The sequence below is a fragment of the Pygoscelis adeliae genome, unplaced genomic scaffold (genome assembly GCF_000699105.1).
Source record: "Pygoscelis adeliae isolate BGI_AS28 unplaced genomic scaffold, ASM69910v1 Scaffold316, whole genome shotgun sequence".
Classification (NCBI taxonomy): Eukaryota; Metazoa; Chordata; class Aves; order Sphenisciformes; family Spheniscidae; genus Pygoscelis; species Pygoscelis adeliae.
The window spans coordinates 981,104-1,008,733 of record NW_008824905.1 but is presented as its reverse complement, the minus strand read 5'-3'; the positions used below and the strand labels follow the sequence as shown (position 1 = coordinate 1,008,733).

The following is a 27,630-nucleotide window of genomic DNA, read 5'->3' as shown; positions in this document are numbered from 1 at the left end:
CCGGACAGCATCAGTTGCTGCTGGCAAGGGTCACCCACCAGAACGTGAGAATCAGCCGTGGCCTGCTGCTGGTCGGGAATGGCGGCAGGGCTTGTATTCCAACTTTTTACCTTCTGCGTCAGACGAAATCTGTTCTCAACAGCAGACTTCCAGGGTGTCATCATTTGAGGGCTGAAGATCCTGTGAAGTATGCTGTCCCTAACGAAGCGTGAAGAGCCAAAGGGCGCTGTGTATATTCCCTAAAGAGTACATGATGCCTTTGCGTAGCTAGAAGCAGGGAAAACTCCTTTGCTGGCTTGGAAAGCACGGTTGTTGTGCTCTTCCCTGCTCCTGTTGAGGGTGGCAGAGAAACACAAAAGACGCTTCTCGGGGAAAAAATTTGACACCGGCCTACAAGCAAATAAGCAACCTGTGTATAGGAGTTTGATTTCTTGTGTGTTCCCTCGCTGAAGTAACTGGGGTGCCGGGCAGTAAGGGCGGATTTGGGCTTTGGTTTCTGCTGGTGGTAGTTTGGCCAAGCTGAATTCGTTGTCCCGCTGTACTCGTGCAGGTGTGGCCCTGCTCCCTTACGTACCGGCTTTTCGCTTGGCCTCAACCATCTAGGCCACAACAGCCCAATTTCCTGAGCTGTGCAACTTGGGGTTATCAAGTCTGGCAAAGTTTTCTGTTCCTTCTTCAATCTGCCAGAGAAGCTTACGTTAGTTTCTGTTGATGACACCAAGTTGCACTGCAAAACATGTAACGGGTCAGTCACATGCTCTACGCTTCAGAGTTCAAGCTTGGTATAGTCCCTGTTAATTTTTAAGAGATTAATGCGTCCTTGTTTCAACCTTTGTATAGGTCTGTATGCTTTGCTCAGTAGGATATCATCTTTTCTGTTGTCACCGCTCAGAGAAGACCAGCCGACGATGGATGGCATTGGATTATGCGGGAATTTCCATTGGTATCCTGGGCTGCTACGTGTCCGGCGTGTTTTATGCATTTTATTGTAATAACGTAAGTTTGAAGCACTTGTTCACGTCAGGTTTAGTTCCTGCGGTCTCATTGTAGTTTGCACGCCGTAGGAAGGGGCCTCGTTGCAGGGTGTCCACATAGAACATTAGCCAGGAGACAGAGATGGAAAGTGAAACGAGTTCCTTCTGACACCAGCAGAACTTTGCTTACTGAAGCTGTAGGCAAATTGAGGTTTTCTTTTCAAGCGGTCAATCACACAAGCCTCAAGGAACTATTGAAATTTATATGAAGGCAGGGTAAGCTTTACAGGTCCTGCCTTTGCCAAATGAGGGAGGCTGATTGTGGGATGTGTCCCCATCACACACAATTCAAACATCATTTCCCACTAGGTAGCTTACGTGAGGCAGAAACAAACTTATTTTCTCTTCATCTAGGAGAGGACAAGTAGAAGTAGTTCCCTTCGAGGCCTAGATTACATCCCTGTCTGCAGCGGATCCAGCGGCCGGGTAGTTGAGCAAGCGTGCTTAGGCAGAGGTATATTTAAAATGTTTTGGTGAAGGCGCTGCTTGGGATAAATGATGTTCTACCAGGTGTACCCGAGCAGTAGAGTCCCTTCCCCTCACTGTCAGCTGATAAATACGAGTCCGCTCGCTCACTCAAACCCCATCATTTGCGCTCGCAGCAGTAACAGGAGAATTGATACATCATTACAGTTAGGAATGTAAGCTTTCTACCCAGAGTTTACTTTTCCACATGATGAGAACACCCACAAACTTGCTTTTGTTTCTTTTTTTCTCAGTACTGGCGTCAGGTATATTTAATCACTGTGCTGGCAATGATCTTGGCAGTATTTTTTGCTCAGATTCATCCCAGTTACCTCACACAACAGTGGCATAGACTGCGCTCCATCATCTTTTGCTCAGTGTCTGGATACGGAATTATTCCCACCATCCACTGGGTTTGGCTCAACGGCGGCATCGGTGCATCTATTGTACAGGTAAAAGAAAAAAAGAAGGAACTAAGATTCCCTTTTGCTTTTTGCTTGCCTTCTTCCTTCAGACCTCTTACACTTCGGGACATGAGGGGGAAGCAACGGTAATTAAAATTTCTTGAAGCACAGAATTCTTGCAGACGATACGATCCAAATGCAAACACTTAGAAATTTATTGAGAAGCAGTAAAGAGGTTGAGTAGATTAAATCTGCTCTACTGATTTAAAACTGCACCATGAGAAGGAAAACTGGACACAAATGTGACTGAGCGTGTCTGCCTGAGGGACAGAGCAGCCTGTGTAGGTGGACCGCACCCTCGTTCACCCCAGGGCGAGGGATAGGAGCGAAGAGCTGAGTTGGCTGCGGCGTGGGAAGCAGTCTGTCAGGCTGCACCAGTGCTCTGGGCTGTCCGCCTCCACAGCCCGGGAGGAGAGAGGGGAAACAGAAGACGCTGATGGGATGATTATTTGCTTCCTCTTCTGTTCCCTGGGTTGGCAACAAAAATCAGTGTTTGCCTGCTCAGCCCTCTGTCTCTTACGCAATCCTCATTTAACATCGCTGTGAAGTTACTGAACTGTTTTCCTGTTCTTGTTTTACCGCTTAGAATTATGCTCTGAAAAACAAGCAGCACACTACAGCTAAAGACAGTAAAGTATGCCCCAAAATGAAAACCCCAGAAATCATTGCAGTTACCCAGGGACCTAACTGTGCTGAAGAAAACTTTTCCTTTTACATAGTAAGCAGTAACCGTGCACGTTCTTAGACTGGCCCTGCTGGAGGACTGTCACCTGGGGTGATGGTTTAGCCCAGTCCAGAGCTGCTGTTGAATGTGGAAGAGCAACCTTTATCAATATTTGTAGTCTTTAGACAGGGCACTTAACACTGACCTTCTAAAAATCAGATAAACAGTAGTTGTCCCCCCACGTCTTCCCCCGTTTATTTTCTCCTGGTATAGCATAATGCTAGGTATGGTACGTCAGAAAAATGCTCCACTTCTGATAACAAAACTTTCTGTTAAGGAAAACAAAAAGCAACTTGTGAATGAGTTGCTTGATTATTTACCATCCAGTATGTAGTACTCCTGTGGCTTTGGGTTCTGGTGACTGCAATCCCAACCGGTAAGTGAGATTTTGCACTGAAGTCATCGTTCTCGCTTATCCTGGCCACTCTGCGTAAGATCAGCATATTGGAAGACGTCCTTTTACTGACAAATGTCATGTCTGCTGCAGGCTACGGAGAAACACTTAAGTAGCTTGTGTATTGAAGCAGAGAGGTCGTGATAGAACACGTTTCTTCCCATTCAGATTTTCCCAAACTTTGGCGTTTACTTCCCTGTTGTATTTTGTCCATAGATAACATAGGCAGGGAGATAAGATTCAGTTTTGTCACGCCTTTTTCATCTTTAGGGACTTTTTTTTTTTTTCTACTTTTACCTTCTAACAGAATAGGAGAGCTTCCTTTTCTTTTGCAGGAGTTTGCTCCACGTGTAGTTGTCATGTACTTCATCGCTGCTGTAGCTTTTCTCTTCTATATTTCCAAAGTTCCAGAAAGATACTTCCCAGGTAGGAAATTCTCTTCCGGGTGTTTTTTCTGCAGTTAAGCTTCCTGCAGCGTCACAGTCCTTGCTGTGAGTCCTGAACGTCCTGTGAGAGAACAGACTGACCATATTCTACATGAAGTATTCTCATATGGAGTAAAACGTTGCATGCATTTCCATCAAAAGAAGGCAGACAATTTCTGATGAAGTTCGTTAAAGAACTCGCACCGTCAACCAGCAAGCGGCGTGTATAGTTGAGCTTTGGAGGAGACTGATTGCTAATTGCATTGCATGAGTTATTGCTGAATTTAACAACTGAACTCGCTTGCCCTTTTTCTTCCGCACAGGACAGTTGAACTACCTCGGCTCCAGTCACCAAGTATGGCACATCCTTGCAGTGGTGATGCTGTACTGGTGGCATCAATCCACAGTGTACATCATGCAATATCGGCACAGCAAGCCCTGTCCTGAGTATAGCGCAGACTTGTGAGTGAAGGTATAGCCGTTTTCATACTCGTGGGAATAGGATATTCTAACAAGTATAGGGTGAAATAAACCTGTTTTTAACTTACGATAAGTTTCAGTCAACCTCCCTAATTAGCTTCCCCAAATAAAATGCTGATCGGTGTAATACTTGCTTGTAAATAAAAAAGTAGTGATCTTGATGCCAGGCGCTCTGCTCATCTGTACCGCTGGACTGCATGAGGCTCCACGAGACCGCAGTCCCCTTGAGCAGAGTTTTAGAACAGGCTGGACAGAGGTCTGCCAGATCCCTTTCAGCTCTGTTTCACAATTTTAATAGCCTCAAGCAGTCATTGGTATTTGTTCCTAAGCAGCCTTTTCCTCAGGCTTTTGTCAGGTTTTCAGCCTACTAAGCATTGGTCTGGATTTTCTGGAGATCAGGTAAGAGTCGATAACTTCATGTGCATAGTAAGTGACTAAACTTGTTTCCCCCCTGTATTTCAGAGGCACTGCGATGAAATGTCTGACTTTGAGTGTCTGGACCTTACCTAATGAGCTGAGCTATGAAATTAGGCACTGAGGCAGTTCCTTTTCTGACTTCTGGACGGTCACCCGCTTGCTGGGACACTGTTAGTAGGCGTTTTGAAAAAACCAACAGCGTTGCCCCGGATCTGACATTCATTTCCTGTTCTGCAATCAAAACAGGTCTTCCTGCACTGGGACAAGGGAAAGGTGGGCTGTGACACTCAGCATTCAGATCACAGCACTGTTTTTTCTGCTTGGTAAACACGAACAACAGAAGTAATAACCCTTGCTAAGCTAACAGGCCCATATACAAGGTTTATCGGGTTTTGTTCAAGTGCATAATTAAGAAACGGCTCCTGACAGCGTGCTTGTAAAACCATGCTAACCGTGGGACCCGGTCTTGGATCTAAATCACAGCGGTACGGTGTGTTGCATCCTTCAGAGTCTTTGCCTGAATGACGTGCTTACACTTCAGCATCGGTTCGGTAACGTATAAAATTGAATTCAGTGGACTCTTGTATTTCTCTGGACAAGCTCTTTGTTTTTCTGGAAGATCCGCCATGGCTATACCTGCATTTCGGGTCTTAAAAATTGCCTCCCTCAATATGGGTAGAGCCATTACTTCAAGAAATTTCTCTTGATCCCCTGGGTAATTTGGAATTAGTATTCTAAAATATTTCAGGAGTAGCAGTAAGCCTGTGTGTTCATGTTTGTTACTATCTTGCAATTAGTAGAGTTGCTAAGAATTTTTTTAAGTTAATTAGTTTAACACGATGAAATAACACACCACGAGGACTGAACCTGCTGTGGCTTCAAATCACTGAACTTTGGCCTTTTAATGTCTGATGTATTATACTGTACTTGCCGACTTTGTTACTGAAAATGACTTATCACCGTAAGTGAAAAGGTTGCCTTGGGTTTTAGAATCAGTCGTGAAACCATCTCTTGCAAACTCAACACTGGGGAGATATGAAATAGACAGGTTAGGAGGTAGCTGTAGCTCAGCAAGATTAAGGTCAGTGGATGCCAGTTTTTCAAACAGGACTGGAATTATTTGGATTTTGGGGTTAGAGTCAACTTTTTTCAGTGGTTTCTGTATAGCAGCTGTGCTTGTGTTTACAGTTCAGTTGAGCAGTGGTAGCAAATGCTGCTGTTTCGCACAATCAAGTGTTAGCCAGCATTAGCCATTTGGAAATTACTCTGCTTGCTTTGAGATGTTGTTACGACTTCATCCCACGTGGTTAAAGTTTGGAACTGGACCTGTTGAAGGACATGATTGCATTGGCATGGCTAGCATTAGCAAGCGGGAGATACCCTAACTGTTTCTGCTTTGACGATAGGTAGAAATCTTCTGTTCTGGGATTATCAACTGTCGTAGCTGACCTCTCTACAACTGCCCTCGTTACCTGCAGCGTGGCCTTCAAAAGGGTCCCAGCATCTTCTCTCGTGTTCTGTGATGGTCTGACAACAGCCAGCTTACTACAGGCTGATAGGGGTCTTGCCGGATTTCAAACCAGCTGTCTTACACCTGAGGCTAAGGAAGAGACCGCACTGCCTAGCGGTGGGCGAGGAAAGCCTTAGGCAACCGTGCTAAAAGCTGCGTAACACACAAGCAGCCCTTACTGAACGGTCAGTCTCATCAATGCTATGCTATTGCCTCTTTCCTCATGGGAGGGCTTTCCCTTGATCGGATTTAGCTTACTCCGATGGGGGGAGAGGCTGGCTTTTTGCAGTACCCTCCTCACGGGTGGCAGGCTGCTGTCAGGTCCCCCCAGCGCTGCCTCCTCCCGGGGCTAAACAAGCCCAGCTCCCTCAGCCTTTCTCGTCAGGGGCGTGCCAAGGAGATGCAGAATAGCCATGGAAAGAAACTGTCAGGCATATGAATGCTCATCGGGGATGGAGAAGGCAGGATACTAACTAGAGGTATGCTGGAGAGTAATGCTAACTGTTAAGTTCAGTGGGTGGTTTTGGGGTTTTTTTTTTCAACTCCAGAAACAAGTAAAGAGGAAGGAGTGACTTGGCATTTAAGATTCAACTCCCAGACCTTTGAGCCTTTCAGTGTAAACACTGATTTTTTTACTTTTTTTTTTTTAAACTTGACAGCCAAGCAAGTTTCAAGTGCACTAATTACTACTACTGAAGCCTGACAAGGAACCTGCAAGTATAAAAGCTTGTGTCCAGTATTATGTGAACAATAGTATTTGAAGAATCTGTGTTTGTGTATTGAAAGCATACTGAGTTTATAGTTTGCTAATGTATTTTTTATGTAAACTCTAACTACAGTAGCAGTTTTCACTGGATAAGGAAACTGACTGCAAAGCTGTTCATTTTTATTACCCTGACAAAAATTTATCAAGCTGCATGATGGTCTTTTATGTACATACCGAACCTTTAAATAAAATTCAGTTCATTGGATGTTTACTTGGAGTAACACCATTCTTGCTTCTCACATAGTGAAATGACGGATGTGAATTGCTCAACCACACAACTTCTGTTACCTCCCCTGGGTTTTAAATATACAGGGAGACTGTCTCATTAATTATCAAGGCACAGCATACATGGGCAGGGCAGGGGTTCAGCCTGCACTATTCCAGTATCGCACGTAGTATATTCTACGAGCAGTACGTAGTGTTCTACGTGCATTTTTGGAGGAGCATCTCTAGGTGAATCTGCTGATGAACTCAGCTTTGCAGCCTACCACCGTTAGATCTGGATAGTTTCCAAGCAGGGCCTTGTTTGTGGAGCTCCGGCCATTTGGAACAACAGTCCTCTTTCCCACCTCGACTTTGTAAACATGCTTTTGCCCTAACAGAAGTAGTTCAACTGCATGCAAACAGCAGTGATAAGAAATCAAGTGCTAGTAGTTACACTGCAAAAACAAAACCAAAAACCCTAGCCAGAACTTTTTTTAACTGTTTTTGTAACGTAGGGGCTGAAAACTCACCAACCCTCTATCGGAGATGGACCAGGCAGAAAAGCTCTGACCATCGCGTACCCTGCTTACGCATACAGCCTGCAGCAGGCAGCTGCGCCAGCCAGCAAGGATGACTTTGCGCTCTCCATTACCAGCACCGGTTCTCATCCTCTCCTGCAGCACACAGCCAGCGCTCGCAGAACATTTATTACCAGTAACCCTCAGAACTGCCCCAAGTCCTCTGCCTCTCGCCTTCTGCCAAGCCTTTAAACCACAGGCAGTGCGCAGATTGAAAAGACCTCATTATCCATTAAAAACTGACTGTTTACATCAAGGATTTAACAGCCACCGTTGTTCGTTTTCGTTTAAGCTGAGGCCTGCAGTTGAACTGTATTTGCTCGTGGATTTTCTTGTAACAAATTAGACTGAAACAGGCAATAGACAGAAGAACCAAGAGCCAGGACATGAGCTACGATTTAGTAACCGAGTGCCGCTCCATCTTTTCTTGACCATTTTCATGCTTACTTCAGCTTATCTAAGAGTAACATCAGTACAAGCAGCATCCAAAAAAACTGCTCTGGTAAACCACTGGTAGAAGGGGGTCAAATCACATTAAAATTATCTCTAGAAGATTAGGTGCAGAACTAAGTCCCCGCAGATAGCATTGTGAACTGTACTTAGCATTTTGGCTACTGAAAAGGGATCAAGCTTTGGTTACCGCCTAGGAGTCGGAATGCATCCTTTCAGAACCGTTCTGCAGGAAGCGTTTAGAGAGTAATGATGAACCTAAGGAGTTAAAAATAGTACATGATCAACAGGTTTTTAAGAAGTCGGACAAAGACAGACGATTGGGCAGCGAATACAAGTAGTTTCAACATCTTCAAAATAGTGACAGGAGCCTACAGCCACAAAAAGCCAATCAGCAGAAGCAGCGTTGCTTATAGTGAGTAAACTAAAGCCTAAATGTGAATACTTAATAATGCAATGTTTAAGGAGATTCGCAAAGTCACTGTTATCACATTTGTTTATTTAACAACTGCAAGTATTTTATGACATACATCAGTTCACAAAAAAGTTAAAGTTCTCTGTTTAGTGGTACACAAAAAAGCTTTAGAAACTTGAAGTCTAACAAGAAATGGAAGTGTAGTTCAGGAAAGTGCACTTAAAAGCTGAATGCCAGCAATTTTAAAATAGTTTTTATGCTCTTTAATATTAGGTGATGCCTTAGTCACAAATTTAGCTATACACACGATTTCCTTGATTTTCCTTTCGAAATAAGCACTACAGAAAAGTAACGCAGCAGCCACTCTTTGCACTTTTTTTTTTCTTTTCCAGCTTTCACTCATATTCACTCCCTCAAGTCACGTGAAAGTGATTGTGGCTGCTGTGTTACTCAAAACACAGCAACTCCAAGGGAGACATGATGTGTGCGAGCATGTGTATATTTTATATATACTTTTCATATATAAAAATACACGATATAGTATAAAAAACTCCAGATAAACTCTTTTTCTCACAGTAGCAAATATATCAACTTATTTTCACAGTACTTGGTTTTACGAACTGGGACACCCAGAATGATTAAAAGTTACTTCCTCCAAAGCTGGTATTCACGGGTCCCACATTACGCAGGTCAGCCAAAGCCATCGCGCACATCTCAAGGCTGTTTGAGAATCTGCAGAGAAACACAACTATCTTGCTTTTCTTTCCATGACCGCAACCATTAAGGGCTTCTTAGTACCTTTTGACAGAATCTCTCTCTCAAGCAGCTGCTTCTAAAAGGCCTGTGGTTCAGCCATTCAACACGCTGAAAGAAAAGCTGTAAAAATCAATCGGTATTGTCTGCTGGAAGGGAAGCGTCAGTTCCTTACCATGCCATTATTTTCTTCACAGACAGCCTGGTACACGTCTAGCGCAGCAACGTCTTTCCCGTATTTCAGGTAAGGTCATGATACACTCCATGGCAAGCACACACATGAGCACGCACACACACCAAATAAAGGCAAAAGGATAATCACGTTCCTCGACAGTACCACATTTTGTCTCTTGAATAGTGGATCTTAGCTGAAATTAAACCCAAACTTGGGTTTAGTTGTGTATAACCAATACATGCCACGCAAAGTCAACTTAGCAAGACATACTAATCTCTCTTCAGTCACAAGATGAAATAATTTTAACTCTAGAAACAAAAAAGTTACTTTTATGCAAAAACCTGTTTTGTAACTAGAACACAAAGAACAAGGTTTATTAAGGCCATCAGAAAGCAAATATCATCTGCCATAACTCATATGCAGCCAGAGACATTGTGCTAGTTTTAGAGTAACTTGGGTGCACAAGTTGCTTTTATCTCGTCTCTTAGTTTCTGTGTACAGTCTCACTTCGGCTTTCCTGTACTGTAATATAACCACTTACGGACCCTCTGCCAAAAACCAAACCAACCCACCACACAAGGAAAACCCGTAGCGCTCCCTCAGCCTTAAGTCTCAGGGTTAACAGAGAAAAGCCAAACACGCTTCCTTCTATTCTTAATTTACCCGAATATTTAGGCCCACACTAAGTCTGCCGATGCACGGCCTTTTCCCTGTGTGTCCAACAGCAAACCGCCTCTCCTTTCAGGCAGTGGAGCTAAGCTCCAGTCCCATGCGCCTTGTTAACCCTTTTTTCTGGCACCAGACGGCCGAGCAAGCCCTGAAGTTGCTTTTCCACCAGGGAAAGCAGCAGCTGCGTGGCTTTGGCGAGGACTAGCTGCGTTTAAGAGCGCGGGTCAGTTGCCTGTTGTTTTACTCTCGTTTTGTTTCCACCCACCTGCCCCATTTGTCCTAGCATTCTGTGCCAACAGCTCTTTAGGCAGGTAAATTAGCAGTTCAGAAACAAACTGTAGGAAGGCAGATCATAAGCACATGCAGAGGGAAAAGAAAGTTAACCTGAGTATCAGAAAATGCTACACAACTTGGCGTGCGCTTCTTACAGCCTTTGGCACAAAAAACCCAGGTGAGAACAGTAGTAATAAAGCCTAAGAAACTGCTGTGCAAATAGAGTTGAAACATTTCTACTCATAACCTCCTAAGAGCTTAATTTCTAAGCCTGAAAAAGGCATACTTAACCAAGCACAGCTGTAATATTTCACTTTCACCCTGTGACAAAAATGAAAACGAGGAAGATAAAGGTAATGAAGGTATACAGATACGTATAAGCTACTTTCAAATTCCAGGACTAAAGGAAGCCATCTCACATATATCCAAGGGAGCATTTTATCAAACCACCCCCCGAAGGAGTCAAGTGACTTGTATTTAACAAGTTGTTTTCAACAAATATTGTAAGGGATCCACCCCCCACCCTCACAGATCTCAGGACGGCTGTATAACCTGCAAGAACCTTTGAACAAAAATGCACAAGCCTCAATATTTCACTTTACCTCCCGTGAAAGGGGGGACACACACAACCATGAATGCTTATGTCCTCCACGTATAAACATCTGATTATCTACTCATCCGCATTCAGTAGAGCAGGATATAGAGTCGAGACAAGCAGAGGAACTACCTCCTTCCACCTCCTCTTTAGGACTGCCACAGAAAAAAGGCAGGTAAATTGGACCGTCCCGAGTCGTACTCGCTCTGCAGACGGCGTACGTGGCTTGGCACAAGTTGCAAGGCAGCAGGGAAGCCATCCCGCCTACACACAGCTCGTACTTCTACAACACGGTAACGAAATCTTTGTCCTCGATGAATCTGGTCACATCACCTTCCCATCACCTACTGGCACCACTCGCTCCCAAGCTTTTAGCCACGTCTCGTGCACCTAATGTCTCAGAGGTACTGCGCAGCAGGACAGGAGTCCTGCCTGTAAGGCTTCGTGGTGTGAAGTGCAGTTTACCGGTACGGTAGCGATCAGCTTCTGCAAGCTACCTGCTGCTTACTGCTTCCGTTCTGAAACAAATCCAGGTTCAGAGAAGTTTCTTCAAAGCTCAGTGCATTTAGGAAAACTTTCTTATAAAATACACTTAAGTACAATAATATATTCATGACAACTTAAAAGAACATTAGGTTACACTCATTTCATAAAATTATTATTGTTTTCAAAAACAACAGGTTTGAAAGAATACACATTTTCTTTGCAATAAAAATCCAAGAGGAAAAGAAAAGGTATTTTCAGACACAAATCCCAATTTGTAATCAAATAAATCTGATGGTTGCATCTCACAGTCAACTGTTCAAGTCATCTGAAATACTCCGTACGTGCCAGACGATTTCCTCATGTAAACCAGCCTCTCTTCCCAGCGTACTGAGTAGTCTTCAAAGTGCTGCAAACACTGGCTGCATCCCTGCTGGTTTACTCCATACATTCAGGCTTTTTGTCTCGCAAACCATTATATTCTCTGTATCTTTAGTTTTAACTCTGAACTTCCAGTTTGCTATTTTACATTAATGGCACTTACTGTTACAAAAAAAAAATTGAACCTTTAGGCACACACAAAAAAAAAAATCTGCCTTTCCCCTCTGCAGCTGCATAGATGTCTACCAGGTCCCAAGCCATAGCCGTGCTCTGGAATTCTGGGCCACAGCCCCTCGAGGGCTCAGCTTCTTTATTTTTATGATTAATAAAGGTAGTTTTCACCTAGGAAGCAAAGACTCAACTATTTCCAGCAGATCAATCTGGATATTAGTACATTTTGGTTCTTAGGTCTACTGCAACTGAGATGCCAAGAACCACCACGGTTCCATTAGCCTACCTGTACGTATGGAAAACATTTTTCATGTGATCTCTCTGCCCATCCCCCTCCTCCATTTCAGCACATCACAGAGGACTGAAAAGGCAACGCAAAAGTGCAAAATGACAATACGTTTCAGGGCCCAAAGTCAGTGACAGACAACGAGTCATCTCCGATTTCTCTTTTCATTCTGGGAGCCATCTGTCGTAACAAAATGATGCTCCTGGTTTATTTTTTCTTTTTTTCTCAAAAAAAAACTCAATAGAAAATTACCATCATTCTAAATTTCATCATGCAAGTTGGCCATGCCTTCTTGAACTTGAACAAACTGTACAACCCACGTCCCTGTCAATTCAACCAGATAAATTACTCCACCAGCTAAACCCTCTATTAAGTAACTCAGAGAGGTGGAGGGGGAGAACCCATTGGAAGCATTTACTGTTTGGAAGGAAACGGAGCTGCTCCAAAGGGATCTAACTCTAGCGCCTGTTGCTGCTGGCTCTGCGCGCTCTGCACAACCAGTTCTGTGAAGGGGACTGCACCAAAGTCATCTGTTTTCAGCCCCTCACTGCCATGAATGGCTCCATGCAAAGAGCTCTGCCGAGGTCTACCAGCCACTACTACTGTACCGTGATCCCCACGGTTGTCACCAAGCCCTTGATGCTGGGGATGCCGCATCAAGTCCGGTGGGTGGAAGGGTTTGGCTCCAAAAGGATCCAGCAGGCTCTCGTCTGTCTGCAGGGGGTTGGTTCGATCTTTGCTGTCAGTCAACGCAACACTTATGTTCTCTTTGGAGTCCGAGATAGTCAGGAACTCGTTGCTGCTCTGCGAGTCCCTGCGGCCTGCTTTCTTGTGTCTGCGGGCTCTCTCAGGGGTGCGGTAGCTCGGTTTCAATGCTTTCTTCGTGGTGGTTGGGGTGCCGTGGTGGCGCTTTCCATTGTTCTTCGAGACCTCCTGTTTCATGCGCCTTTGGCGGGAAGAAAGTTTCTGCAGGTTACGCTGCTGCTTCATCTTCTGCTGCTGCTGACTCCCTGTGATCTCTTCAAAAGGAACCAGCCCAAACAGGTCCTCTTTACTCCCACCGGTCCTGGGGAGAAGGGAAGGCTGAAACGGGGTGCAGCCAAAAACATCGACACTCCGTGGAGAGGCAGGGGAGAGCAAAGGCTCAGTTCCCACCACCTGGCCATCTTGCTGAGACACCTTTTTGCTGAAGGGGGCTTTTGTGAAAACATCAAAGTCATCCTGCTCTTGGTTCAGGGTGGGAAAAGCCATCTGAGAAGAGACATCTTTGTCCATCTTCTCTCTTGCCTGAGGCTGCAGAGTAAAAAAGGGCACTGCCCCAAACACATCAAATTCTTGGCCAGGGTTGACCTTGATTACAGTACTTGGCACCTCAGGCAACGACGTATGCATTGAACTAGGTTCTTTGATTTCACCGCTGCCCACGCCATCTCTGAACCTACCGCTTAGGAGCCCTTCCGCAGATTTTTGCTTGGTACGATCAGAATCGGAGTCAGAACTTTGCTTCTCTTCCTCCTCTTCCTCCACCTCTTCCTCAGAGTCCATGAGGAGAGGTCGATGGCCTAAATTCTCTGGTTCTGTATCATTGTCATCATTGAAGTCTCCATTCTCTCCTTGCAAGACTTCTTCATCCTCCTGTTCCTCTTCTTCCTCACTGCTCTTGGGTGAAGGAGGATCAGATTCAAAATCACTCTCTGACTCATCACCACCTTTTGTCACTTGTCCCTCTGCAGTTTTCCTCCCTGGCCGGGGATCTCTAAAAGCGTGGCTCAGTTTTCCAGCCTTGGTTGGGGTCCCCAAGTTATTTCCTTGACTGCCGGCTGAGTTATCTGCTTGTTTTCCAGGAGAACCTGCAGGTCCGAAGAAAAATGGAAAACAAAACTTGAAATACACTCTTAGAGTCACCACTTATTCCGCACACGCCATAGCCACACATACCAAGAGTTGATACAAACATATATTCTGTACTTAGTAAGGGAAATGAGGTAAAATCAGATTTAGTATTTCAAATAACACTCAAAATTGATCACTAGTCAGACCTTCTAGATTTACTCCTCAGGCACAAGATGTCTAGAAATACAATACTATATTTTTTAGGCATGGAGGAGGGACCAATGGACACAGGTGAACTCTGAAGCCAGCTTTGTAAACACACTCATTATGCAGCCGCTCCTCTCCAGGGAAACAGGAGCCAGTGTGCTTTAAAGATTTCAAGTTGGTTTTTTTGGTGTTTTTTAAAAGCAGACTACCTATTTCTTGAAGTGGTTGTCCTTTGAAGGTCTGCTCTGACAAATTTATCACTCTAGTCATAACAACAGTCAGCACAGGCAAAAGAAAAGTATTTAGCAATTTCAGATAATTCGCTTCAGATCTTGGGTACCGTTTTACAGCAACCACAGACCTCAGAGGGCTCTGCTCCGCTGGCCTACCAACAAGTCTGCTGTGCAGTTTCTGTACACCAGAAAGCAAATGCAGCTTGTTGACACACACATCCCTTAAGGCTGCCTTTTGAAGAGGTTCTCCAAGACCGACCCACTGTACTAAGATTTTTACCATGCCGTCAGATACGTGTAGCAATACTGACATATTCAACATAGCTTCAAAAAGGAAACAAATGCGTGACACGCTGTTAGTGCCCAGTCTTTCCACTCCCAAGCTTTTATAGCACAAGACAATCCTACACAACATCTCCAGGATAATTCGGTTCCTCTAAGGTCTATGGAAATTAGGGACTGGGCGAGAGACAAGTTGTTTGTTCATGTCCAAGCTGCAGGGAAGACTACATGATGTCACGATCTCTCTGTCCTGCCCTCGAGGGCACCTACTCCTTACAGGAGCTGAACAAGTGGGACTTGGAGCCTGCTAACAGCCACAACAGAGATATGGGGACTGGGTGTTTTTCCCTCACTAGTGTGTTTTGAGGCATACAAAGGGCAACAGACAAGACAACAATCCCTACGGGGAGATCACAAGGTAATCGGGTAACACAATGTCACCGTTTAACCCCAGCTGGCAACTAAGCCCCACGCAGCCGCTCGCTCGCTCCTCCCCTGCCCCGCTGGGATGGGGGAGAGAATCGGAAGGGCAAAAGTGAGAAGACTCGTGGGTTGAGATAAAGACAGTTTAACAGGTAAAGCAAAAGCGGCGCACGCAAGCGAAGCAAAACCAGGAATTCATTCGCTCCTTCCCATGGGCAGGCAGGTGTTCGGCCATCTCCAGGAAAGCGGGGCTCCCTCACGCCTAACGGTTACTGGGGAAGACAAACGCCATCGCTCCGAACGTCCCCCCCTCCTTCTTCTTCCCCCAGCTTTATATGCTGAGCGTGGCGTCATATGGTGTGGGAGATGCCTCGGGCCAGCTGGGGTCAGCTGTCCCGGCCGTGTCCCCTCCCAGCTTCTTGTGCCCCCCCAGCCCGCTCGCTGGTGGGGTGGTGCGAGAGGCAGAGAAGGCCTCGACTCTGTGTGAGCACTGCTCAGCAGTAACAAAAACATCCCTGTGTTATCAACGCTGTTTCCAGCACCAGTCCAAAACACAGCCCCATACTAGCTACTAGGAAGAAATTCAGCTCTCTCCCAGCCAAAACCAGCACACCTAACTGTATGGAAATGGAGATTGAGGGACAAGGATGTTTTCCAACACGTGTCTTGGTTTGAAATACTCCCTCCCCCCCATCAGGACCAAAACTGTAATTTGGACTCATAAATCCCACTGAGAATTAACCTTGGTGGTCACTGCCATTTGGGCATTTGAAAAGGTCTCTCTAAGTGCTCCCCCTTGGTTTCAGCAGAAACAGCCTCTCTCCGTCAGGGCCTTCCCCACAAATAATGCCAACAAAGCACACACCGCGATAGCAGCACAGAAGAGCTTTTACTTTTTTTTTTTGAAAGGAACACTTGCCTTGGCATGTCAAGCCTATCCTTAGAGAATGTCTTTTTCTCTAGTGACACTGAAGGTCCACATTCATCCCCTTCAAAACTCTAGTGTAGCAACTGAGGCAAAAAAAAGCTATTGCTTTAACTTCATTTTAGAGAAGTATTTTCTTGTTTGTTTCTAAATAGCATCTGCCAGCTCAGCTTCTCTATGGGAAGGAAATTGATCTATTCCTTTTACTCCGACTCGATCATACCCACTATTTACTATCTGACAAACTAGAGCTAAGAGAACAATTCACTGATGACTCTTCCGTGGGGTGGTTGGCTTAGAAATACCGGGAGCAGTAAAAACTTTGCATCAGTAAACAAAACAGATAGCAAGAGCACACAGAGGAGTTAAGCCTGCATAGTGCCACTGGTACGGCACTCAGACTTAGGCAAAACAAGTTCCTCCCTATGTCGGAGCCCCACTGCGGCACAGACATGTTTTCAGGAGCGTAACTGACCATGGGATTTCAATTTGAAGAGAATGAGTAGGAGGAAAAGCAAAACACTTGGTCTCAGCTGGGGAAAGCATATTTGTTCTTGAGATGTCCTTTTCTCTAGGACACAGATCACATGGCAGCCACGCTGCTTTCAAAGTGTATAATTGAACATGTAACGGTAACAACAGCAATGATAATTTACCTCTTTGCAGACAAAGAGCAACTACCGAAAATTTGTGTGCAATGCTTAGCAAAAAGGCTATATTACAGTCACTCCAGGCTGAATATTATGCGGGTACCAACCTTCAGATGGGGACCAGAACAGCAAAACCGACTGCATTTCTGCTTGCGCCAGCGAGGACTTGGACTGACAGCCAGTTTATGCTTGCCTAACGGCCACACTGAGTTCACTTTTACCTGGTGAGGAACATCCACATACCCCGCTTCACAGCCTTCACTAGTGAGATACCGTGCAACAGACACAGTACAGCCCGAGTGATGGGTACAAGTTTCTTCCATCTCTAGTATCTGACACAAACCTGGGGACAAGGGTTGCTCCTCATTAAAGCAGTTATTAACAAGCTCCATTCACAGTGCTGCGCTAGATTGCTGACCCTCTCACCTAACCCAGATTAACACCTTCCATTTATGGCTTTGTTAAACAACTGTTGAAATTTAATCAACTCCATGTGTTCACAGGATTGAAAAAGCCGGAGGTGGATGTGCGCGCCAGTTGGTTCTCTGAAAAAATCTTCAGCCAAAATCCAGCTCATGACTCTCTTGTTCTTGTAATATACAAAATTTCTCAGATAATTTTTCCCTTCACGAGGAAACTAGCATGCAACTTCCAGGCCAAGCCAGATTTTTTTATTTCTATGCTCCAGTTTAGACCAGAATATTTGGTTTTACAAGAGCAGCTTCTTCCTTTTTTTAAAAGGAATTAATAGCCCATTTCTTCATCCAGTAGCCATTTTGCTCTTTTGCAATTACACTTAAAATAACAATGAAAATTCTGCAGCAATATATTTTATGTATGGGTTTAAAACCAACATGACCAGAATGAGTAAAAACATCGGGTGATTAGGGCTTTGTGCTGTTTCTTCTTTGCTTCTGGTATCAGATTGCTTCTTATCTACTATAATTTTAAATACTACATACTTGCTTTACCCACTAAATTAGAATCTGGATTATTTGGCTGCTTACTTTAGATTTCCCAAAGGTACAGCCTTCACATTGCACTATATAACCCCCTACCTTCCAAATCCTGCTGTTTCCAATATTTACTAAAACACGAATGTTAACATAAATGCAATTAGATTTAAAAGGAGAAGAAAAAAGGAAATATTTCTAGGTTAGATGTTTACACCCCTTATACAACAAAAAACCCAAACCTTTTATGTATGTCAACGCCCACGAGTTGACTCTCCGAAGGAATGATTATACCTTTGTACGTAATTTCCATATGCAGAAAACATTTTATAAAATAATTTTTTTTAAAGACAAGAACTGAACTACAGTATATCTAGTATACCTGACTTTACAAAAGTTTTAAATATTATTTGCTAATTGCTGCCACAATCACACTCACTGGAAAACAAACTGCAAAGGACACCGACAAGACAAAAAAACCCCAACCTCAACCAACAGCTGCTGACTGGCTGAACAAGTCATTTAAGCCACACTACGTTTAGCACTCAGTAGCAGACCTCTCTGGACAGAACATAGATCAAACAGGACTCGACAATACATGGCAAAACACTTAAGCAGTTTCCCAAACCACAGTCAATGTATCAGCACTGGCATACAAGCCATTCCAACGTCTCTTAACAGACCCACCTGTAACTGTTATTCTTGCTGACAATACACAGCGAATGATTTTGGGAATCAGTCATCCAGACAACCTAGTCGTTAAGGTATCTGTATTAGCATCCTAAATTTCCTTTCTCAAGTCTAACAACTACCAACTCTAGAAAAACCGGGATGAAGTCAGGAACAATTCAGTGAGCCATCCCACTTGATGGAAATGGACATTCTGTAGTAAATACAGAGACCGCGTGCTCGCTATGTACGAGGCTGTGTGTTCTGTTCACATATTTGGAGCTCTGAACCACTCTTCAAGGAAATGCTGAGCACATTACTCATTGAGAGAGACATGGAAGGTGCTCAAATAGCTAGCAAGAGTATTGAAAATTTGAAGTACTTCATTTTTACAATACTTTCCACACAGCAATCTGTCTTGGCACTAGTCAGTTTTGTGGCCTCTTGTTCTACTAAGGGCAACGGGGCTAAGCCATCACACACTGAATATAGCATACAACACCCTTATTGATGGCAAGAATGAAGCAGCACACAGGAAAAGTAAACTTGAGCCTGTGTATTTGTGTCTGTCCCCGCACACGAGAAAACATTTTCTGAAATATCTCCATTCGGAGGCCGCTCCAAGATATTGCAAGCGTATTTATTTTTCCAGCTATAACATCATCACAGCACCCGGCAACTAACTGCCAATTAGCTCATCAGCTTCAAACCCCTCATTTCACCACAAATAATTTCTGAATCGGGTTTCTGAATTTCTAGCTCTTTAGCCCTGACATTGCTCCTCATCCACCATCTCCTTGCCAGAGTTACGAATATTACTACTTTACCACAGCAGGAAACTTGTTCCTCTATTGTGTACAGACTCAGAATTATAAAAAAAGACAATTAATTTCGCAGTGATTAGAAACTCACAAGCTAGACTAACAGCTCAATATTATTAAAATTTCAGAACCAGCATGTTATGACCCTACATGCACAACTTCAACAGGAAAGCCAGTGGCACACGTCCGATGACGCTGGGAGCGGCAGCTGCTCCTGCTACGTAGTTTTGAAGAAAGCACTTTTATTTCTGAAGCATTTAAGGAGCGGTGACCTCACTGCTCCCCCATTTGTATCTTTCAGGAAAGAGCGAGTATCTTGCTTTATTCTTCAGTTTTTGTCGAGGTCCTGTAAACAAACAGAGCCATCTGCTCCAAGCAGACATTCGTCTAAGATACTAGTCTTAAACACTTTATAGTCTAACATAGCCAAACTAACATAGCCAAACTTCATGGAAGAAACCATCTCTGCCAGCACCTTCTTATCTGCAGTGTCTTTGGTTTAGTCCCAATAACAGGGAGAAAACTGCAGCAGACTGGGGTCAAAACCAAACCAAAGAAACAAAAATATCCTCCGTAGAGCTATCAGTTTTAAACCCGTGACAGGAATATTTTGTTTTTCTACACTACAGTTCCCCCTCTTTCACTCCTCAAGAAGTTAGCAGACTAAATAAATACGAAGAGCACTACCAATAGGCACAGTGCCCCAAAAGAGAAAATTCCCCGGTTAATGACAATTTAATGCTCTGGCCAAATAGATTTCAAAAATTAAGTGTTCTGTCATGTTGATTTCATGCAATCTTCTCAACCTAAACTGCTGCAGAGACTGTTCAGATATATATTTATAAAAAAATGCTGCAAAATGCGGAGTAACATCTGTTTGTAATGTACTGTTCAGATTACTACACTTCTGATCAGGTTTGCATTTTGTACGAGACAATTTTCTTCACTCAAATGCAAGCCAGGTGGAACATCTTTAATCATATAAGAAGATCCCAATCTTCAAGGAAATTTTCTGTTCTGATGTTCTTTTTCGAGACATCCGATTATAAGAGGATGAATTCCCTCTAACAACTGCAGTAATTACATGCCTTCTGCTGGTTCATCATTTTAGGGTATTGCGGGGGTGGCGAAAGAGTGGGCTGTTAAGACCTTTAAGCTTTCTTTGAATTGGTAACATACTGCCACCATCATTTCAGAACAATTTGCCACATGTCAGGACGAAGGATTACCAGCATGCTGCAACTAAATCTGCACTACTTCTTTGACAACAGCCAGAGCAGCAGCTGCTGAATATTGTAATGGATTTACACTGCTTACCACCTTTATTTTCAGTAAGAATAGAAGTGGGAGAAGAAAACACTTCTGCCTGGCATCTGTTGCTTAGATATTCTTTCAAATCATTAGTCTACAGGTTGAAGTGTGTCATAAAAAAGAAAAGAGGTGAAAGGTGACTGTGATTGCTCTAAGCTTCAGGAAAAAAAAATTACAAAAATAATCAGTGAATCATTTTGAAGAGAGAAAGCACGCCACCGGCACAGCCCACACATAATTTATTCTTGTGATGTGTGATTAACTTCAAGTTATTTTGGAAGCATTATCTTGAAAAGCTGAAGTCTAAACATTATGTTGATACAGGGAAAGTTCCTGAACCTGCATTCGGCAAGTAGTATGAATACCTGAAACCATAGCCAAGGAGAGGTTATGAATTAACATAAGCAGAATTTTCAGTGAGTACAAATATTGATATGAACTTATTTTTATTGCCCAGTTACCTAAGTCTGGAAGACTCTAAAACAGCCATATCAAGTTGCAGGTCTGGGCATGTTTTAACAAACAATTCAAGAACACCAATTGCTGAAAGAACATGAACCGATGGTATGAGCTGTTTTGCTGTTGTAGAGGAAGTTAGATCAAGTCATTTTGTTTCTCCTGTTCTCATGTTTGTAATTTCTTGTTGAATTACAGCGAGTTGTTTCATTTAAAGCTCCAGACTGCACAGTAGTCCAAGGGCTCCAAGGCCACGATACAGAAACTTGCAGTTACTTACAGTAACCAAATGAATAGTTGTCACGCACATTTCTTCATGCCAGAAGAACGCACTTCTCTGCTGTAACACAGTGAATGCTAATAATCAGCTATTGCAGCAGAGTCCTTTCAGGGACGTATTGTGTCCAACTCTGCAGATGATTTCCATTGTGCTGCTATCTGGCACACAGCTGGCTGGTTTTCTGCCAGATCCACACAGCTGTGACTAGCAAGCTACACACCACAGAAGCGCTCTTACTCCAAGACCCATAACCGTCATTTAAAGACACTACCAAGCCTTCGAGTGCAGCAAGTCTGGAAGTCAAAGGGAAGCCGCTACAGAAGCAAAGTTGCTTTTATTCCCCATCTCCGCACAGTGAACATGCATGCGGTGACTGGGAAGGGGTTACCTAGGTACGTCAGAAGAAACAACAGTGACTTGATCAAGGAGTGCCATGTCTACAGTACAGAAGATGAGCTTTACAAACATTCAGTAGAACAGTTAAATAGATGACCTGAACTAAAGCCTTATCCCAATACGACAAAAGCCCGAAGACAGCTCACTGAGGTTGTCCACAGGAACAAAACACCTAGCAGACAGCTTCAGGTCAGCACTTGCGAAGAAATTCCAGTCAAGGTTTCCCAACATCTCCACTTCTCACACAGTCCATCTGTATAATTTTGAGAGTTACCTCCAATCTTCTATTACTTCTCTGAATTCCAGTATTAAGCTGAGGGAAGCAAAAGGCAATCTAGCGCACTTCTATCCCAGAAAGAATTAGTGTAAACAAACGTAAGATGGCAAAAGGCCGCCGAGTACAACTCCGCAGCAAACTGTACTATATTCATGACATTTCCTTCTTATAATTTGAAAATAGCAGAAAATGTGTCTCTTCTGAGTTTCTGAAACACTCGACTTGATGTTAACAAAGGATGTTACAATACAAGCTGATTAATACACACTTGAATCACAAGCTTCCATTCCAAAATGCTGACCGCAGGAGCCAATTTTTCCACTGCCACCATCCAGTGTTTCAGGCCTTCAAGAACCGGAATCTGTTTTCCACATGTTAGGTGCCTGTCCTAAATGCCCCATTACTGGCTTAGCGACTGTGCTTTCTTCTCTCTTTTCATAAAAAGTTGGCAATGTTAGTTTTGTTTCTATCAGATTGAGCATTGGAATTCTTTCTCAAGCCAATTTGCTTTTCCAGCCATCTCAAGTTCTAAGCCATTACTAGTTTCCACAAACATTTAGGCATAAAATAGCATGTATACCAAGTTTACACGTAGTACCTGTGAAAACACTTTTAATAGGATATACACCAAGTGTGAGTAACACTAAGTGCTTCTACACTGTTTTCCTATCAACTATAATAAGATGAACCCAATAATATGTTAGTTCAATTTCACACAGCTATTTGCCCTCTGCATAGCATGTCAGGTGACATACATGTCGCTGGCTCTCCATTCCCACCTGAGAAGAATAAGCACAGAAGCTCTGTCAGATGAGCAGCCTTAGTCCATCCAGTTCCAGGTTCTCCTTCCTGGTGATCCTTGCCGCAGCAGTGGCCTGAAATGCACTCAGCTCCACAGGGAAAATTCCAAGGGCTCACAACTCTCAGCAACCCACGGTCCTTTCCAGCGATAACAGAAGATTTCACATTTCGGCCTCTGCATCTCCCTTGCCCTTGCACCACCTTCCTGGACACATGTAAATGTACCTGATAGCACTTATTTTGCTGGACTAGCAGCACCTTATGTTAAGTTGTTAAGTCAAAAGATGATACATGATCTTCAGCTTCTTGCTGCTATCTCATATCAGATGATAGAAATTAGTTACTCATTTAGTCAAGTGCTGCTTTCAGCAAAGAACCCTTTAGCCTCTGAAACAAAATAAATATGGTGGGGGACTCTACGCAGCTACAGTCCACATACAACAACATTTACGAACCTGAGACCTATGTCACACAGTAAAAAAAACAAAGCAAATAAAGACCACAGTTCCAGCTAAAAAAGGTTGTTAATACAGTAGGACACAGCTTCAATAGGAACCGCCACTTTGCAAGAAAGTAAAATTTTCTTTTTTATTTTATATAGTCTGTATTGGTAACATCAACATTTCATCCCGTAATTCAAGAAGTCTAAATTCAATAGTCAGAAACCTGGGTGAATTGTGATAACACCGTCTACAGTGCAAATACATGTTACAATAAGGAAGTGAAACTTCTGCTCTAATTAAAGACAGTCTCTCACCCAAACGCTGGAATTGCACTCAAGGTATTAAACCTCTGTTCCACTTTCTATTCCGTCATCTTCCCTTTGATGCCCTGAGTAAGGTACACATGTGGTTTACTTCTCGGTTAAATCTTTTACAATCACACGGAACAAACCAGAAAGAACGTATTATACAGAAATGTTAAGTACAAGAGGAAATTGAAATATTAGGGACATTTGTCAAGTTTGTTCTAGAAAGCCCTCAACTAGAAATAAAATATGTCTAAGTCAATACCATTCTCCTTTTCTTAGTTGTCTGACAACACCTCATTTCAAGACACTTCAAAGAACAAGTCCCTGAGGAAAACAAACCAGCTTTTAAAAGACTTATCTTCACATTTAAAGATTTATCATATCAGATTTGTTTGCTAAGTGTAATTCACTGTTAACACAGAATTAAAAATATCTTCCTTGAAATCAAGCCAGTATGTACACTTGTTTAAATTCAAGTTATGAGTCAGTAGAAAAGACTTGAAAAACATACAATTTTTTTTCCAGTGAAACAGGCAACAGTTCACAACCAACCCAACATTTCTGAAGCAGTCTGGCTTTTCAGCCATGACTGAACTCCCCCCCCCCCTTGAAAGAAGGCATCTCCCATGGTTTTTTAGCATGTCAAGAATTAAAGCTTGGATTCTAAGTAACAAAAATATAACATATGACATAATACAGCGAGCCCACTCATTACAATCTAAAATACGTTATAACTATCTGAGAAACAGCAGTGAGCAAATACATTTTTAAGACCTAAGGTGAGAAAAGAAAAAAAAATAATCCCTAGACACAAGGGTATAAATACTCAAAACAGGAGACTAAGCACCCGATAGTCACCATGTCAGATTAAGTATAACTATTACTGTGCATTTTGCATGTGAATTTAGGCTCACCTATAAAACAAAGCAACCTCTTCAATGAAGACTCATAAGGCAAATCCTTCCCAACTGCCACCTACAGAGTGCACTTACAGAGCAAATATTTCTTCACTTAAGAATTGCTTTCACATTGTATTGAACTACTGCATATTAACAGGACGACAGAAAGTAAGCTTGTCCTTTCTGAACGAGCAGAACAAAGAGAAATGGGTAACACAGTAGTAAGCCAAGCAGAATTACTTCAAGTCTTTCTAACAACAGGGCAAGATATGGTGCAGAGGTATTTTACAAATTGTCTTGCACTATCCTGTTCACTCTTCACTACATATAGTACAAGAGCACTTGTGAGCACTAAGCAGTCCTAGTAGACCATCTTCGGGAATACAAGATGAAAGCGAAGGGAAATATGGATGCTAACTTAGGTTGACCCCAAGTGATTTATTTTAAGGCATGTTACCTGAGCTTTTGAACTTCTGTAAGAATAGTTTAGAAGTCCTATTAAGGCACCTTTATCACACAAGCACTCTCAACAAAAAATTTAGGCGGGTGCCTAAGTGGCTCCATAAGTAATTGAAGCTCTTTTTACCGTTTAACTGTCACGTAGGCTTTAGTTCGCCACAGGTACCAAAAAAAGTTATTAAAGTGCTGATCAAGCAAATGTTGAAACTGACGATTAAGTTGCAGGATGATGCAGTTTCACATTCACAAGTCAATGTTGGCATACAACGTTATTTTTACTTCCACCCAAGGTAAGAATAGCCAAAGCTGAACTGAAACACAACACTGAAGCCCCCCTCCCCTCCAAATGTATAGGTAACATAATATATTTTGTTCTTTTTGACTCAATTTGTACCGGAACTATGCATTAAATGCAGCAGAAGCTTACAATCTTAACTTGGCTGGAGAGCTGAACTAAGGCAACAGCACGAGTTGGAAGCCGACTACAGGGAAGTAGTAAAATTTGGTCTTAGCAAGTAATTTGCCTTTAGCAGAATCACTTCTGGTTCTACGCAAGTGATTCACACTGCACTGGTCCAATGTGATTGCACTGCAAAGACTACGTAGTCTGTACACTGTACAAGTAACAGGAATTGGATGCAGAAGTATTTTTTAATTGGAGATAATCAACATACTCAAAATATCTCTTCAACCCATCTACTGTCATGAGGCAGCCGACACCTTTATCATTCTTCGGTCATTTAACTGGAGGTACATAGTCCAACAGTAATATACATATATATATATATGTACATAGGTATACATATATATGAGGTAGTGATGTTACAGATTTAACTTGCCTGGGAGAGAAATGAAAGGAACAGAACCAAAGGGATCTTCAGGAGGATTTTTCTGTGGAGCAGAAAGCAGCTCCACATTCTTATCTGAAGATGTTCTCCTGTCCACCAGCCTGTCTGTAAAAAACAAAATGAAACAGAACAAAAAATAAAATAAAATAAAAATGGCAAGTCTTATGCCTACGCAAAGCTATCTACTGTACGGGGTGAGGAAGGAATATGGTCTCAATTAGGTGTTTTTTCATGTTTTAAAGATATTCTACATCTTCAATTCGTACTTCTTGATTTTTCGGGAAAATTCACCTGCAAGAACCTAATTGTTATTCCCTGTCTCACCAAAAGCAGCATACATTTGGTGATGGAGTGCTTTAAACGAGGATCTCAAACATGTTATGTGCAGCCTATGCGCTCTGTAATAGTAACTACTGGTCCTCTGTGCTCTTTAGGTTTTGAAGCAAGAATCACTACGCTTATCTAAAACACCCAATCATTCATTTTATTCAAGTTTTGGCCAGTCTTTGCCACAAAAAGAGAAAAGTTGGCAATCACAGCAAAATAGCTGGGAATACTTTTTATGAAACACGTAACATCTATTAGTAACAAAAACAATTTGTGTCATATAATATAAAGAAACGTAGTGTCTGTTTTGTATGGTCTTCAACCCTTGGGAGACTGATTTTTTTAATTTTTTTTTTCTTTTGTTAAGAGACATACGAAATATCTTTAACACAGTCAAAAATTCAAAGCGCTAGGAATGGTAAATACAAGTTTTTCTGTTTAAGCTCTTGTTCTAACATCGCTGCCAACTTAAGACCCAGATCATCCAGCCCAACCACCACACCGCAACTCAAGAGACTCCAGCAAGGCCCATCAGCCACTTGACAATACCACTGTGACGAGGTGTTTCACCTTCAGCTAACATCCTACATCCTCCATGCAGAAGACGCAGCATTTTGCTTTCCCCCTTTTTCACAGCAAGCAGCTGCTCTTCCAAAGAATTTGCAGCACAACCTTCTTGACAATTTGCCACTGTGGAGATGCAGCTGAGCTGTGCCCTAATTACGTATCAAGCTACCTGCACATCTTCTATTCAGTCCTTCAATACAGCAACCAGGAGGCTTTACTAAGACAACCACCAGGGACTAGACAGCAAGCTAATCTACTGCAGACAGATGCATATTAACCCTGTGTACAAAGCCCAGGAGTTTTGAAATTACATGCCAGTTTTCACAGACAAGCATCCTGTTCATATTCAGGTGTCCGTAATGCGAATTGTGTTACTCTTACCTACCATTAAGACTCTCCAAAGCAATACAAGCGCGAGCTGTTCCATTACAGGCAACCCCTACTTAAAATATAATCCCAACTGGGGGCTCCTACTGCAGGAGATTAAGTAGTTGCTCTCACCTCAACATATACATATTTAAATAGGCAGAGGCTAACCGACCTGAACAAAATTAACCTTCAGTGACAGAGCCATGCAGAAGAGAATACTAGCCGAGATGCACACAAGACTAGCAGCTGTATGTTTTGTACCATCGGCTTTGAGCACAAAGACAAACAACTACCAAGCATCACATTCCACAGCAGGACTTACTCCTGATTCTGAACAGTTATACCCACACTGCCTTCTTTCATCAGGGAGGAAGTGTTTGGTTTAGGTTTTTTTTTGTCTTTTGGGTTGGTTTGGTGTTTGGCTTTTTTTTGGGGGGTGGGAGGGTGTTTTGCTTTTTTTGTTTGGGTTTTTTTTGAGTTTTGTCTTACAAGAAAGGTATGTGACCTTCAACTTGCATCTTTACAAATGCAGATTGAGTGAGGGATGCTTTTGTTGTATTACCCCTAGTGACTTGCCTCCAGAGGAAAACAAGTTGACCGCTGCACAGTTTGCAGGCAACCAAACTCTAGAGTAACTTTTAAGGGTGCAACAACTTGAACTACCCTTTGGAGAGTCCTTGCAAACACTGGCATGCAAGACTATGCAAGCTGAAGCCCCCCGATGATGATCAGATGTCCCAACTTCAGCAGCAGGGCTAAGGTTAGCAAAAAAACAAATGGA

At 42.9% G+C, this 27,630-nt stretch overlaps 2 protein-coding genes across 2 annotated transcripts in view; one reads left to right on the top strand and one right to left on the bottom strand.

Annotated features, from left to right (window-relative positions):
• PAQR3 (progestin and adipoQ receptor family member III) overlaps positions 1–5,018 on the top strand; it is a gene marked incomplete at its 5' end in the record, with an annotated part of 5,449 nt that extends 431 nt beyond the window's left edge. The window contains 5 exons of the mRNA XM_009324903.1: positions 841–996; positions 1,754–1,951; positions 3,417–3,507; positions 3,830–3,978; positions 4,449–5,018. Of these exons, the coding sequence (XP_009323178.1) occupies positions 841–996; positions 1,754–1,951; positions 3,417–3,507; positions 3,830–3,972 (588 nt within the window). The remainder of the gene's footprint in view (positions 1–840; positions 997–1,753; positions 1,952–3,416; positions 3,508–3,829; positions 3,979–4,448) is intronic.
• A 6,742-nt stretch (positions 5,019–11,760) lies between these two features.
• Positions 11,761–27,630, bottom strand: part of BMP2K (BMP2 inducible kinase) — a 38,916-nt gene continuing 23,046 nt past the window's right edge. The window contains exons 14-15 of the mRNA XM_009324889.1: positions 25,578–25,691; positions 11,761–13,962 (exon numbers count right to left, since the gene is read on the bottom strand). Of these exons, the coding sequence (XP_009323164.1) occupies positions 12,527–13,962; positions 25,578–25,691 (1,550 nt within the window). The 3' untranslated portion in view covers positions 11,761–12,526. The remainder of the gene's footprint in view (positions 13,963–25,577; positions 25,692–27,630) is intronic.